The 15,518-nt window shown below is 40.4% G+C and overlaps 4 protein-coding genes across 4 annotated transcripts; 3 read left to right on the forward strand and 1 right to left on the reverse strand.

Moving 5' to 3' along the window:
• Positions 1 to 521: 521 nt before the first annotated feature.
• Positions 522 to 3,667, forward strand: BATDEDRAFT_33013 (uncharacterized protein; the record flags this gene model as incomplete). Its single annotated transcript, XM_006677327.1, has 9 exons — positions 522 to 530; positions 1,575 to 1,665; positions 1,832 to 1,858; positions 2,031 to 2,294; positions 2,440 to 2,504; positions 2,587 to 2,836; positions 2,975 to 3,243; positions 3,376 to 3,492; positions 3,596 to 3,667. The coding sequence occupies 9 exons, from the start codon at positions 522 to 524 to the stop codon at positions 3,665 to 3,667; spliced, it is 1,164 nt and encodes a 387-aa protein (XP_006677390.1).
• A 1,206-nt stretch (positions 3,668 to 4,873) lies between these two features.
• BATDEDRAFT_23650 (uncharacterized protein) lies at positions 4,874 to 5,807 on the forward strand (the record flags this gene model as incomplete). Its single annotated transcript, XM_006677277.1, has 2 exons — positions 4,874 to 5,066; positions 5,236 to 5,807. The coding sequence occupies 2 exons, from the start codon at positions 4,874 to 4,876 to the stop codon at positions 5,805 to 5,807; spliced, it is 765 nt and encodes a 254-aa protein (XP_006677340.1).
• Positions 5,808 to 6,220: 413 nt separating this feature from the next.
• Positions 6,221 to 11,395, reverse strand: BATDEDRAFT_10159 (uncharacterized protein; the record flags this gene model as incomplete). The annotated part of the gene is made up of 3 exons (XM_006677088.1): positions 6,221 to 6,918; positions 11,077 to 11,207; positions 11,313 to 11,395. The coding sequence occupies 3 exons, from the start codon at positions 11,393 to 11,395 to the stop codon at positions 6,221 to 6,223; spliced, it is 912 nt and encodes a 303-aa protein (XP_006677151.1).
• Positions 11,396 to 11,901: 506 nt separating this feature from the next.
• Positions 11,902 to 15,461, forward strand: BATDEDRAFT_34664 (uncharacterized protein; the record flags this gene model as incomplete). The annotated part of the gene is made up of 4 exons (XM_006677382.1): positions 11,902 to 12,606; positions 12,695 to 12,924; positions 12,994 to 13,129; positions 13,203 to 15,461. 4 exons carry the CDS (start codon positions 11,902 to 11,904, stop codon positions 15,459 to 15,461), a joined length of 3,330 nt encoding a protein of 1,109 aa, XP_006677445.1.
• Between the last annotated feature and the right edge of the window lie 57 nt (positions 15,462 to 15,518).

The raw sequence follows: 15,518 nt of genomic DNA on the forward strand, positions 1-15,518 counted from the left end.
ACATGTGAATGCAGTTGTTTGCTATCTTGTATTTCCGCAGATAGATCATTGTCTGGACCAATATGTATACTGGCAGTCAAATTGTTGGAACTGTCTGCCTTGCTGCTACAAGTAGCACCGCCATTTGGAAAAGTAGATTCAGTGGCATCTGAAAATCTTGTTTGACCATTATTTACCGCTGTTTTTGGTAAGGCATCGTTCGTACTCATCTATCTCGATATCGCGAGTTTGAGAGTAAAGTTGAAATTGGTATTACGGCTGTATTCGCGTAAAATGAAACACTTTTCTGTATTGATCTTGTAATGACTCTATTTTGCTCCCGAATAAACAATCGTTGACCCTTCGTTGTTATTCGAAATTGATTACTTTTTTATTGAAGCTCTGTTGTATCCTAATATCAGATACGTTTGTACTCTAGTTCAAGAGAACATCTCAGGAATGCAATAATTTTTCCATGTCGACCACGCAATGTTTACTTCAAATGCTTGTTTTGGAGAAAAGGGAAATTGGAGGCCGAAAAGATGTGGAATGTATTAGGGCAGAGATGTGAATATTTGCTGTGATTGTTTTAGGTTAATACACATATTATAGGTGAAAAACTAAAGCTCTCGCATCATAAAAAGATTGAACGATGGACGTTGTACTATATTTAATCGAGGGAAGCAGGCCGTTCAATAAACTGGTCATGTCAACAAGTCAGATTATCGTCGTGATACAGATGACACGAGCAACAGATATACATTTCAATACTTGGCACTCATTTCCTACAAATCAACCATTACAAGTAAACATTCAGTAATTGTCACCAAAACAATATTCTTGATATGTGCAACTTATTTTTGAATCAAAAACCAAGCGTATCTATGATACTATGATACAAACACGAGTTTGTAGTTGTATTACATCAACAATCAAGCCCAACATTTAGATTGCAAAATTGATCAATCTGATTTCCGACTTGATGATTGTACATTACATGACTATCAAACAAGGACAATCTCAGTTTAAACCACAATTTGATTTTTATATGATAAACGCTGTGTTTATCAAAGAGCGTTTATTAGTCAATTTGTAATATGAAAACAGCCGATATTGTCTTTCAAGCAGAATAGTGGCTGCAAATACAAGTGTTTTACGTGAATGTGATGTAAATATTTCTTACCATCAATTCAAAAATGTTCAACTGGTCCAAGGTAGAGCGTTGATCATGCACACATCACCATATTATGCTGATATACCAAAGAGTTTGATGTGAAACCCAGTGTATATCTGCTAAAGGATCGACAGTTGATATCTGTTTTGAACCCATACTGGCCTGCAACTTGATCTCCATATCCATGTTACTCACATTTGAAATATATTTAATGACAGACAATTGCTCGTACCGCTAAAACAACACTCGCTGGTAGCCGTGGACTTGCCACTTCTTCACTCAATGTGAGTACTAGCCAATAGGTTTTTACAAATGGATTGAACGAGATCGTGATACCACCGACTTATGATCTGGATGGACAGTTCAGTGATTGTATATACAACTATTGTCTAATCATTTATGTGCATGTTGATGACACTAGGAAGTTGTGATTGTGTCTGCGGTCAGAACTCCAACTGGTTCTTTCCAAAAATCACTCAAAAAGCTCAGTGCAACGCAGCTAGGTGCTGTTGGTGAGTATCACAATACTAGACATAACAACCTTGTGTTGATATGAGCTCTAGGCTTGCTGTTGTGGATTGCGCATCGAGTTTAAAGCAACTTTTGGCGCAGATCTAACCTTTTTAATTTTCAAAAATGGTCATATGCGAACGCTTGTCGTATTCCTGTGATATACAGCAATCAAGGCTGCAGTTGAACGTGCAGGTATATAGTGTTTTGTGGTGAATGGATTGTGTGTGTTGAAGCACTATTTATTTTGCAGTATGATTGATCGATTTGAACATATTTAATGGAGTTGTGTCGAAACTGTAAATTGAATACATTTTACTGTGTATAGACCATAATTGACTAAATTTGACACACTGACATATTGTAGGTCTTAAGAACAACCAAATTGAGGAGGTTTTAATGGGAAATGTTGTTTCGGCTGGTGTTGGTCAGTCACCTGCCCGTCAAGCAGCACTGTTTGCAGGTCTTTCCGAGTCCACAGAAGCAACCACCATAAATAAAGTGTGTGCATCTGGTCTTAAAGCCGTCCTGTTTGCAACCCAGTCACTTCAGTTGGGCAATCGCCACACCATGGTTGCTGGTGGTATGGAAAGCATGAGCAACGTTCCTTTTTATTTTCCTCGTTCTGCGCGTAAGTGTATTTTATGTATTGTGATACGATTGTGATATGATTGCCATATCATTATCATACGATTATCATACGATTGTAATACGATTGTCATACGATTGCGATCAAGTCATTGTAATAACGAGTATATTTACCAACTGTGGTTTAGAATTTGGTCATCAGCAAGCGTTGGATGGTATCATCAAGGACGGTCTTTGGGATGTGTACAACAACGTAAATGAATCAAATACGTTGATATATACACGCTGCTTGCTGCTGATACCAAGTAGTACTAAACGTGCTACACTGATTGTAGGTTCACATGGGTAACTGTGCTGAAGAAACTGCACTCGAGTACAAAATATCACGCGAGGAACAAGATGAGCATGCTATTTCGTCATATAAGCGTGCAGCAGAGGCATGGAGATCTGGCCGCATGGACAAAGAAATTGCACCTGTGACCATCAAGGATAAACGTGGCGACAAGATTGTCAAGGAAGATGAAGAATACAAAAATGTTGATTTTTCAAAGGTTGCCAGCTTACGCCCAGCATTCCAAAAGGAGGGTGCGTTGATTGGCTTGATCATGCATTACTAGACATTGTTTTGGATGTTATTATCAGCTGTACACATTGAAGACAGGAATCATTGAATGTGTTGTTGATACACGATTGTTGATTGTGTTATTGATTGCTGAATTTTAGGATCTGTCACTGCCGCAAACTCGTCCACCATCAATGATGGTGCATCTGCTATTGCGCTCATGACTCGGTCTCGTGCAGATGAGCTTGGCATCAAGCCTCTTGCCCGTATCCTTGGATACGGTGATGCAGCCTGTTCACCAAAAAAGTTTACGATTGCTCCATCGTTGGCGATTCCTATTGCTTTGAAACAAGCCAAGCTAAGTCTCAGTGATGTTGACCTGTTTGAAATCAACGAGGCATTCAGTGTTGTCATTCGTGCCAACGAAAAGGTATGTTGGTTTAGATCAGCGGGTTGATGGCAGATATGACTGTTTTGTACAAATGCGATTGGAATCAGCAGTGGTGTGCCCAACTACAAGGTTTTGTGTGCAAATGTTTAATTTTTAATTGTCAAAACATAGATTATGGGTCTTGATCCAGCCAAGGTCAATATTGCTGGTGGTGGTGTTGCTCTTGGACATCCCATTGGTAGCTCAGGATCACGTATTGTTGTTTCACTTGTGCACTTGCTAACCAAGGTATGTGAATATGATGTTGATAGGGTTTGGTATGAATTGGATTGGATTGGATTGTAGCAGGTCTAACGTGGAGGTTTAATGTTTGATTGCATTGAAACTTTAGGGACAGATTGGTGTTGCTGCAATTTGCAATGGCGGAGGAGCTGCTTCATCGATTGTGATTGAACGCCTATAAACACAAATAACATGTCTTGATATGATGTGATGTGATTTGATTTGTCGTGTCTTGATTTGATTTGATATGTGTATGTTTGTGTATACTGTTCACATTTGTATACGCTGTATACACTGTATGCATCTGTCTAGACTGCCTGCGTTTGTATATATATGTATATTAAAACTGCGATTGGTACGCTATTCGAGGCTGGATTGATTGGCACTATTGATGTGTATTAAGTTGAATACATGCTCGATTGCTCTGTACGTGTCTGATGAGCATCCAACAGATGTGCCGAGATTAGCCACGTTTGAAAAGTCGAGTTTTAAATAGTTTTGATTGGATCCATGTGTAAAAGTTGAGACCATGTTGAATTGCAACAACATTGGATATTTGACACGATTTGAGCATTGACAGACTATGAATGAATGTATCAAGAAACTGTCAAACCTGTATCGCCTCGAATTGTCAACAGCCAACTTTTGTGATTGATTTGATGTATATTAGCAGTTTTGATGAGACTAGTCCATTGTGTCAGATTTACAAATGTTAAATTGAACTGGTCAGTCAAGACAGCATGATACACAGATGACACAATCATTGTGCTACTATGCTATATAGCTGTTTGGTAGCCAATCGAGTTTTGCCGCGTTGATTTGCGTCAATGCAATATCAGGAAACAATGAATGGAATGTGTTACAACAACACGAGTCAATAGTCAAATGGTTTGTCACAATTATCAAGCCAACTCAATGTTTGACAGATTCAAATATCATATTTATAACCTTGATCTTGTTGAACCAAATTGATGACATTTGAATAAAAAAGTGTATACTCAAAGTGCATAATCGAAATTCAAACAGTGGTTACTATACGCCATGCAGTTTTAAACTACATGCGTAGCTGTGTATGGTTTAATGGTGTTGAAATGACATTTATCCAAATCTATACAATACATGTGGCAATCGGCCAGAATGTGACTGGACAAACGCCACTTTTTAATTATCGATTTGTAGCCTCATTGCTTACTCAGGTGATTGGCTTGACTTTGAGTCTGTTAGACTCGATGCATTTGGTACTTATTCCGCTAAACGTTGTACTATTGAATAGGTCAAATTGTGTTTAAAAACAGGTAAATCGCTTGTTTTGTCAAATTCAAGTCAAGTCTCCAGATGATCTACACATGAGTTCAAACTAAGCTTGTTTACATATTGCAGTTTAAAAATGTCTCGTTCATCTGCTTTGGGTGGATGCATTAGCCGAGTCTGGCTTGTTATCATCAATGTGCTTTTTCTTGGGCTGACTATTTTGGCAGCGTATACTGGCTACACCATCTACGTAGCAAGCAAGACCTATGTAGATAGCATCATCCCAGCCAACTCCACGATTTCTGAAACTGCTATATTTGCCATTAAAAGTGTCAATGTAAAAGATGTCAGCATCAGTTGAGTATCTTGCTGTTTCAATTTGAAAATATTTTTAGTATTGATTTGTGATTCGGTATTTCGACCCTTATATCTGGATGTTGCCTAAACAATTTATTGCCGATTCTATGATTCCGTTACTATAAATCAAACACGCCATAGGTATCTTTACTATTGCGGGTCTCTATGGTGTTGCAACTTTATTCGGTCTAATTGGCGGATGTACTGGTGCAATCTGGTTTCTCAGCAGCTACATTGTTGTGATTGGGTTTGCATTGATTGTCAGCGTAGGTCTTGGGATCTTTTCTGTCATCAAAATGAACCGCAACAGGAACTTGTGGTCATCTCTCAAGAGCAACGACTGGAAAGAGTTTGCACCCATTACGCAAGACTTTGTTCAACAAACTTTTGTGTGCTGTGGATGGAATCGTGGTGACAAGCTTGCCTACACTGGTCCTTTGCATCCCTTTTATCTGTCCAACGTGACTAGATCTGGATCCAATTCATTTTCTAATGATATTGGCGGTACTTCGTATGCAGTTACTGTTCCTCGCTGTGCAGATTCCAACAGTGCCTCGATTGTTGGTTGCGGTGATGCCACCGTCGATGTGAATACCGGAATGGCCACACTGGTTACTACCGTGCTAATTATTGCCATTATCTTTGGCCTTGTCACTATAGGCACTGCTAGCATTGCAAGAAAGAGAGAACAATACAAAAACACTTTAAACTGAGTTCATGTAAAATGCAGTACTGTTTTGTATTTTACAGTCACTATTATGGCTTGCAGTATACAGTGGTTGAATATTCGGTATGTTTATTAGAAATTGACTATTTGATGACATTCAGTCCAATAAACAACGACCATTATATGATGCACACAATCGGACTATAGTTTGAACCAGTTCTTTTTTTAAATGACAGTCGGATTGTATAAACAACAAGTTTGAAACCGAATGCGTTGATTACAGTTCAGATATTGGGTTCGACTGTTGATGTAATACAACTATAAACTCGTATTTGTCGCTAAAATCTCGAATACACTCCATTTTACGTGAATACAGTGGTCAATAGATGGGGTGAATACTAACATCTTTTATTTTGAATGTAGCTATGATTCGTACATGTTGGCTGGTATGCAGACCAGCTAAACCAATGCAAAAATAGTAACAAATGTGACAAATAACGTAACAATAGAAATTTGTGTGCCATAACCAGAATTAGGAACTTCGTTGGCTTTGGCAGCTGCCGTTGCTGTTGCGTTTGCCGTTGCGTTTCCGTTTGTTGTCGAATTTCCAATTCCGGTAGTCGAGTTTTTGGCCGACCCGCCATTCAGTTCACCTTCAGACTTTGTAGAGTTGGTCTTGCCGTCGGCGGTAGTGGTTGTGTTGGATCCAGGACCCTGGGCAGGCAGGGGAAGACCAGACCACAGACCCTCATTGTAAGCAGGAACTCCCAGACAATCATCAATTCTCACAAGCTTGTAGCCGGCAGCCTTGATCGCATCCATTGCAGCTGGGGCTTGACCGGCTTGGTTTGAGAATAAATCGTGTTCCAAGGAGATATGTCCCGACTTTGGTGTCACCTCTGCAGCCTTTTTGAGTGTGTCGGCAACAGTAGTCGAGCCACCGCTATCACCTGAATCCACAGTCCATAGGACAACACTCATACCCATGTTACGAATAATTGTTCGGACACGACTATCCACATCCCCATATGGAGGACGTACGGCAGTTGGTGTGACACCGATCGTTTCCTTGATAATCCTGGCAGTATACATAATCTCACTAATGACACTTTCGACCGAGATCTTGGACAGCGAAGGATGGCTCCAGGTATGGATACCTAATTGTCAAATTTCATAAAAATCGGATGGGTTAGCTTGCCAGCGCTGATATTAAAGTCATACAAAACAGCAGTGTAATATGTACCAATTTGATGACCCTCGGCATAAGCTCGTTTGAGATGCTCGGGGTGTTGCTCGACACGAGAACCAACGACAAAAAAGGTAACCTTGATGTCACGCTTCTTGAGTTCATCTAAAAGTTTGGGAGTTGGATCACTGCAAGACTGTCAGCAACATAGTTCGAATAAAAATGACTGTATATTGCAGGCATAATATCGATTCAACCCAAAAATCTACCTTGGGCCATCATCAAACGTTAGAGCCCATGAATCGGCATCTTTGCATTTAGTCGATTCTGGACTTTCGGCTGTCTTGCCATCTGAAGTGTTTGGCACGCTCTTTTCAAATTTGTCCGACCAGACAGATACACCAGGAGTAAGCTTATCCAAGCCGGGATAAGTGTCTGAATATTGACGACGAAACAAACGTCTTGAATCTCTAGTGTATAATCTGTTCTCCAAACCATAATTAACAGAGCCAACAGCATCTGCTAAAGAAGTAGAGAGTGCGCCAGCAAGAAGAATTATTTGGAAAAGCATCTGTATTAAACAAATATAAAGCAGAGTTGACTCTTGATATTTGAAAATAGCTGCAAACCAAAGCTGATTATATACCCGCCTATTGGGTAAAGTGGCAACATTTTTTGCCATTCATACTATTACTTTCAACTATGCTTTCTCATCAAAGCTTTATTGACTGGAATACTCGAGGTAAAAACTGCGGCACCGTGCTGATGAGCCATATGAAACAGCATGGATGGCATCACGTTTTGACAATCGACGATACAAATGATCTTTAGCGACATAGATTCAAGAGGCACTATGAAACTATCAATAGTATTTTGTATACACCTGTATAGAAGCAACAGCGAGCGGCCGCATTTTATTTTGGCCATTGATGTTGCCATCTTGTGTAGAGCAAGCCACAAAAGCAAATTTTTTGTTGGTCACACACTGAAATTTTTTGAAGCAGTGGCTAACTGGCGAATTATTACAAAAAAGCATAATTTTCAACACATATGTGGATGAATCAAATCCCCAAATAAAAATAAAAAATAGTTTATTGGTAATGCCATTGCGCACTGCGACTGTCCAACACGGATTCATTTATATCTGCAATACACTAAGCACAGTCATAGGCCGTACTTTTTACCATACTTTTAAAATGAAAATATTATTGGCAATCAATATTTATTTGAAATCCAAACACCAGAATTTAACAAATAATTCACTCGAGCATAAATCCAAAGATCTTTAGCCAAAAGACTAGGCTGATAAAATGCTTTAAATTTAAATAGCCATGCAGATGCCCAAAATAATGGCAAATGTACTGGCGACGGTAGAAACATGGAAAGACTCTAAGCCACTATTGGCTTTTGGAGTTGCTGCAGCATTTGCTCCTACATTTGGAGTTGTTGCGGCATTTGATCCTGCATTTGTAGTATGTTGGGAGCTGGCCGATTGACTATTTTGAGTCGCTGTAGATGGCACTGATGAAGCCTGAGCCGAGGCCGAGGCAGGTGGAGGTGGAGGATTAGCCCCATTACCATTAATACGATCCCAAAACCCTTCGTCATAAGATGCCATTCCAAGACAGGCGCCAATAGGCATTGGATTATACTTTCCAGACCCAGCAAGAACATTAGTGAGAGCCGATGCAGCTTGTGCCTCGGTATCTGGAAACAGGTCATGTTCAAGAGATATTACGGGACTACTTCCTGCATTGGCTTGTGCGCCAAATTTGACAGCAACATCCTTGGCACCATCAGCATCTTGCGAGTCTACATTCCAAAGGACAATAGTCAACCCCAGGTTTTTCAAAACTTTGCGAACGCGAGCATCAATATCTCCATCTAATATTGGCATCATATTGCAATGTTTACAGGTAGATGTATGGATAGTTGAATTAGTTAAAACAATATATGGATGAATATGAAACTGAACACAAAGCAGGTGAGTCAACATGCTGGCTTACATGGAGGACGGATAAACCGCGGGGTGACACCAATGACCTGCTTGACAATTTGAGCAGTGTAGACTATTTCGGCAATCAACCGTTCATTGCTTACAGTAGTCATTGCGGGGTGACTCCAGGTGTGAAGACCTACATATTTAATACCAAATCATGTATTGGATTAGAAATGATTTGGAACCCCGCCACCAATGCATTCATTTTACCAATTTCATGACCAGCTTGGTAAGTACGAAGCAAGACATCAGGAGATTGCAGCACACGAGATCCAACTACAAAAAATGTGGCCTTGACCTTTTTTTCGGAAAGAGTTTTAAGTAGATCATCAGTGCGCGTGTCACTATTAATTGTATCACAAGAATGAGTAAAAAGCCAAAACCAATTGAACAATAGCTTGATACTAAGCGTACAGTAGTAACTCAATGTACCAATAAAATTTATCGCGTTTGTAATCTGCAAACTCACCTTGGGCCATCATCATAGGTCAATCCCCACTGATTATTGCTTAAACAGGTTGTCACATCTTCTGACCAATCGGTACTAGATAACATTTTTGCATTGACTGGAATGTTTGGAACGTTAGCTAGAACATATTTGGACCACGATGCGACAGCAGCAGGAACCTTATCCAGCTCAGGATATTTGGAACTGTCTGGAGTATCTGCTAATGTGCCCAATATAAAGGCAGAAAGCAGCACAGTTTTTGGGAAAATTGCAAGTGAGAAATAGCTTAGTTTCATATTCGAGTAATACTGTTAATTAGATTTGAATAGACTGGTCAACAAGAGTGATTTCTCAATAGGAAAAATGCTGTCGTTTTATAGATATATGCAGCATGGACAAAAAATGATGCTCAGCTATTTTATCTATCGATCTATGATTAAAATATCATCCACACATAAAAGATGGATATTTTAGCCACACCAACGCATTAGCTATACTGCATGTGTTGCTTATGAAACAAAGAAATCCACATGCCGTGACTAAAATTAGATAATGTTTAGTCTTGTATGTCTATAGGCGCTACTTTTACGTATACTGCATGTTCTTGAATCTTGATTATTATTATGTAGTTTCCAATAAAACGATTCATGTTGAATATACAAGCATAATGAATGTATTTAAAAGCAATAATATCTTGGGTTATATCAAACCATACATAGTTAAATAGGATATTAAAACCTGTTTTATTGAATATAATCATGATTAGACAAAAGTAAAGTGTTTCAAAAAGGCGTGACTAGAAGATGACTATGGTCTGGAACAGATGTCATTTTGATTTGATGCGTGTAATGATTACACACTAAAGATTAACAAGGCACTTAGTAAGAGACTAAATACGCTTTTAGCCATAAATGGCGCTATTGCTATAGTAGAGCTTTTTGATGTGTTAGAAGCAGAGGTCGATTGATGCGGGTTTTCAGTGGAAGTTGTAGGTTGTGTAGCTGATTCAGCACGACCCTCAGTGCCTCCTGCCACAGCACCGGCCGTATTTTCATTAGCCGTGGGTTCACTGCCTTTAGTCCCGTCCAATCGACTCCAAAATCCTTCATCATACGGACTCTCGCCAATACAAGTATCTACTGCTTGAATCTTGTATTTCCCACGCCCTGATAAAATAGCATCCATGGCACCTGGTGCTTGCCGTTCCGACTCGACAAACAAGTCGTGTTGCAAGGAAATGATCGGAACGATTCCAGCATTGGCTCTAGCTAAAAATCTCTGTGCTACAGTTTTGACACCTCCAGCATCTCCAGAATCCTCATTCCATGCAGCAATGATTAGCCCCATTCGTTGAAGAATTGTTCTCACGCGAGTGTCAATATCTCCATCTATTAGGAGATTTCATAGTACACAAGTCAGTAAATACATCAGACAAGATCACATATCCATATTCTAGTGCAACATACATGGAGCGCGAATAAAGCGTGGAGTGACACCAATTACTTGTTTGATAATCATGGCAGTATAGACTACCTCTGCAATAATCTGGTTGCTGGAGACTGTGGTCAAGTGCGGATGAGACCAAGTGTGCATTGCTAATGAATACAATGAGATGGATACATGTTAAGAAGCAATAGCGTTGGCAGTTATGACGGTGTATCCAATAACAAAGTCCATCTTACCGATATGATGACCAGCTTGATATGTGCGTAAAAGAACATCGGGACGCTCCAGTACTCGTGAACCCACAACAAAGAACGAGGCTTTGACACTGCGTTTATCCAGTTCAGCTAATAGGTGATCGGTAAATGGACTGAATAGAAGATTGAATAGACAGGTTAATCACTGCAGCAAGTTTTCATGAATCAGCGTAGATTAACACTGGATATTGGAGTATATTTAATCTGCAATAACTTACGCAGGTCCATCATCAAACGAAAGTCCCCACACATGGTTATCTCTACAACGAGTAACATCTTTTGAAAAATCAAAGGTGGTCATAGGCTTTGGGTTTGGAGGTGTATTAGGAAGTCCTTTAAGAATGTGGGTTGACCATGCAGGATTGGCAGTAGGCAACTTGTCCTTGACAGGATATTCTGAGGGATTGGGTGGAGCAGCATAGATGGATGAAGAGAATACAGCAAGAATAGCAGGAATCCAGAGCAATACATGCAGCCTCATCGTATGTCTAGTAGTAAGAATATACATTGAAGCAACTATCAAGTGTAGATGAATAAAAGTGCAACTTGTTTAAACGACCTTGTTCGAAAAAAGCCACTAGACACACCATGGCACCATATTGCATGGTGTTGTTCACCATGTCACTAAAACAACTGTTGCTGTGTTTAACAAGACAATCTGCTAATTGCAGTAACTAACAGAGTCTGGCTAAACGCCATCACTCGTCTGTCATACTTGTCGATCGAATCATTCAATATTTTCAATTATAAAAGTGTTTGAAAACTTTGCTTTAATCTAAAATGCCAACCAGCTCGTCAACTGCTGCCATGCCGTCAATTGGCACAGACGCACAGTCTAAACATAATACAAAAAAGTCATTGCCATCATTAAATCCAACTGCATCGGAATTCATTCCTGTATCTTCCGTTGCGACATGTGGTGATTCTACCACTGCTACGACTTCTACTGCTGGAGTCGCTGTCACTACTATAACTGCCAACTCGATTGCATCTTCAAAAAAGTCTCGGAAAAACCGTCGAGGCAACTCCGGAAAAAGTCGACCGTCCAGTACATCCAGTACATCTTGTTTGAATACCTCGAATTCAGTCGTCGAGGGGTCATCATCAACCTCTGCAAATGAACAATCTGCCAGATCTCGAAAAAATCAGTCCTTGTCAACTTTGAGGAACCAGGCTCGATGTTCAAGCACTCCAAAGTCACCATCAAAACTGCCCAGTGGTTTACACTTCTCGCTTAGTAAGTTGTCGGATACCCCTTCATCTGTGTCAGATCAACAGAATATTACACATCCAAGAAACAACAATGGTGGTACTCGTTTAAAAGGCAGCAGGGGTGGCAGAAAGAACAACACTTGCGAACCATCTGGTGAAAAATCCACTGCAGATCTACTAGAAGCCCTTACTGATGATTTGACAAATCAGTTGTATGACTGTATGGTTTGCTACGATACTGTAAAAACTAGAGACTCGATTTGGAATTGCAGCGTATGCTACGCTGTTTTTCACCTAAAGGTATGTCTTGTTGAAATGCTAGATTTCCAGATTACACCATATGACTAAGCGTTCAACTCTGTCTTTTCAATATTTTGATACACTAAAGTGTATATCTCAGTGGGCAAGAAAATCCTCTCAGGAATACAATGGAAATGAGCCAACCCGTTCCATGGAATCTTGGCGTTGTCCTGGTTGCCAAACCATGAATGATTGTGTTCCGATAGATTACAAATGCTTTTGCACCAAAATTATCAACCCCGCCGTGAATGCGTACAGCTGTCCTCACAGTTGTGGTCAGACATGTGGTAAAGATCGCAATTGTACGCACAAGTGTCCGTAAGTTGAATGGCTTGATATACTATTTGACAAGACTATCGAGTACTTATTTGGTTTAAATGCTTATAGAGTTCAATGCCATCCAGGCCCATGCCCTCCATGTGAACTCTCTGCACCGCCATTGTCTTGCTACTGTGGAGATGGAAAATTGGTAGTTCGTTGTACTGAACTTTCAAGTATTGATTTCCAACCATCATGTGGAAATGTAAGTGATTCAAATACTATTTTTGCAGATAAACTAGTGGACCGGATACTTATTCATTTTTTTCTGGCTACAGACATGTTCAAAAAAACTGAGATGTGGAAACCATTCATGCACAATGATTTGCCATCCACCTCCATGCCGTCCTTGCTTGGAGACTATTTCCGTGTCTTGCTTCTGCGGAGCCGAGGAACATACTATTCCATGTGGCGATCAAGAAGATGGCTACTCGTGCGGGAAACTTTGCACACACAAGTATGCTTGTGATATTCATAGTTGTGATAGGCCATGCCACGAAGACAAACACGAAGGGACCAAAATATGTCCTTTGGATCCAAGCATAGTTGTCCGCTGTCCGTGTGGAAAGTTTTCTATATCAGAACTGTCGCCTAATGAACCTCGACTGACTTGCGATCAACCAATTCTCACATGCCAAGAATTTTGCGACAAAAAGCTAGCATGTGGACACACTTGTGAATCTATATGCCATTCAGGCGAATGCTCCTTGTGCAATCGATTGGTGACTATATTTTGCCGATGTGGCAAGCAAGAAATCAAAACCTCTTGTTCTACTTTGACAATAGATCCATCTACTGGACTAGCAAAACCTCCCCTATGTGCTCGTCCGTGTGGAAAACGTTTAACTTGTCGCCGTCATAATTGTCAGGACACATGCTGTAAAAAATCTACTGAAATGCATGCTTGTGAATCAGCTTGCAATAAGCGTCTGGCTTGCAAACTTCATAACTGTATGCTTCCTTGTGGTCATCAAGGAAAATGTCACGATTGTGTCGAGGGTGTGAGTTTTGAGGAGCTGAGTTGTAGCTGTGGACGAACCATTATGTATCCTCCAATTCCTTGTAATACACCACCACTAAAATGCAACCATCCATGCCGTCGTCGTCGTCCGTGTGGACATTCCGATATTACGGCACACTACTGCCATGATGATAGTGAATCCTGTCCTCCTTGCACAACCTTTGTAGAGCGTAGATGTGCATGTCAAGCAACCATCATGCCTAATGTTCCTTGTTCGCGCCAAGGTGCACCATCCTGCGTTAAACTCTGTCCTAAAACAATAGATGGCTGTGGTCATGCATGTCAAAGAATCTGCCATGCTGGTCTTTGTGTAAACGATAGTTACCGCTGCCTTGAAAAGTGCGGTAAAGTTCGATCCATATGTGGTCACAGTTGCACAGACTCTTGTCATGGAACTCGCGAATGCATAGAATCTACTTTTTGTAAGCAAGCCGTTAAACATGCATGTCCTTGTGGGAATCGCTCCGTTACTACTGTGTGTGGTGCGCTACAAGGAAAACTTGCTATATCTCCAAATATGGAATGTGACGAGTCTTGTCTCCAAAAACAGCGTAATGAACGTCTTGCAAATGCACTAGGCATTGACACCACTGAGCTTGATACACCATCTGGCGCTCCTATAAACGCCGTGTATTCGGACAGTCTTATTCGTTCTGCATTAAGTTTCAAAAGTGTTGTATTAGCCACCCAAAAGACACTTGCCGAGTTGGTCAATGATCCTAGTAAGCAATATTTTTATTTTCCAAAACAGCGCATGTTTTCGGCCAATACGTTGATTTTGGAGCTTGCACCGTTTTATGGATTTGCTGCAGCGCTTTTGGATGCAAATGTTGGTAAAGGAACCGTCGTTGTTCGTCGTGTAGCAAACCGCCCACCTTTTATTCCAGACAAATTACTATCTGAAGTGGCTGAAGAGTACGATCCAAATGCACCAGTTGCTACTAGCAACGACACGGTTGATTTAAAATTAGATCTTGACCCATTTATTCCAAATGCGGTACTGGTGCGCGGTGTGCCATTGGAAGCAGAGGTAGACAACATCAAAGCTATTTTGCGACCCATATGCAATTTTATGAATATGGCCGCTACACTTTCGTGGATTTCGGATATAGATTTCTTGGTGACATATGAGCGCTACGCAGTGTGGGGGAGTATCAAGGAAAAGGAAGCAGAAGTGCCATCAATACTTGCAGATCGAATCAATGCTGCTATGGTGACTGATATTGGCTGGGCCACCAACGTTGTTGAATGCCAAGTCTTTCACAATGGAACAATTAGACTTGAAGACAATCATGTTCTTAAGCGCGATACATCCAACTCTGCCATTTCAGTTCGTCGCATTGCCGATCAGAAAGATGATGGCTGGAAATTTGTCAAGTCGTCAAAAAATCCTGGCGTTCCGATTAATGATGATTTTATTGTTCCTTCCATGCCTGAACAGATATTTGGTGAATCATCATCTGGCAAACGCGGCGGAAGCCATTCTCGATGGTATGATGGAGATTCTGATTTTTAATGCGTTTTACATATTAAATATTTGTTTATTGTTGCTTTGAATATGCTTTTTGAATTC

The sequence above is a fragment of the Batrachochytrium dendrobatidis genome (genome assembly GCF_000203795.2).
Source record: "Batrachochytrium dendrobatidis JAM81 unplaced genomic scaffold BATDEscaffold_3, whole genome shotgun sequence".
NCBI classification, from domain to species: domain Eukaryota; kingdom Fungi; phylum Chytridiomycota; class Chytridiomycetes; order Rhizophydiales; genus Batrachochytrium; species Batrachochytrium dendrobatidis.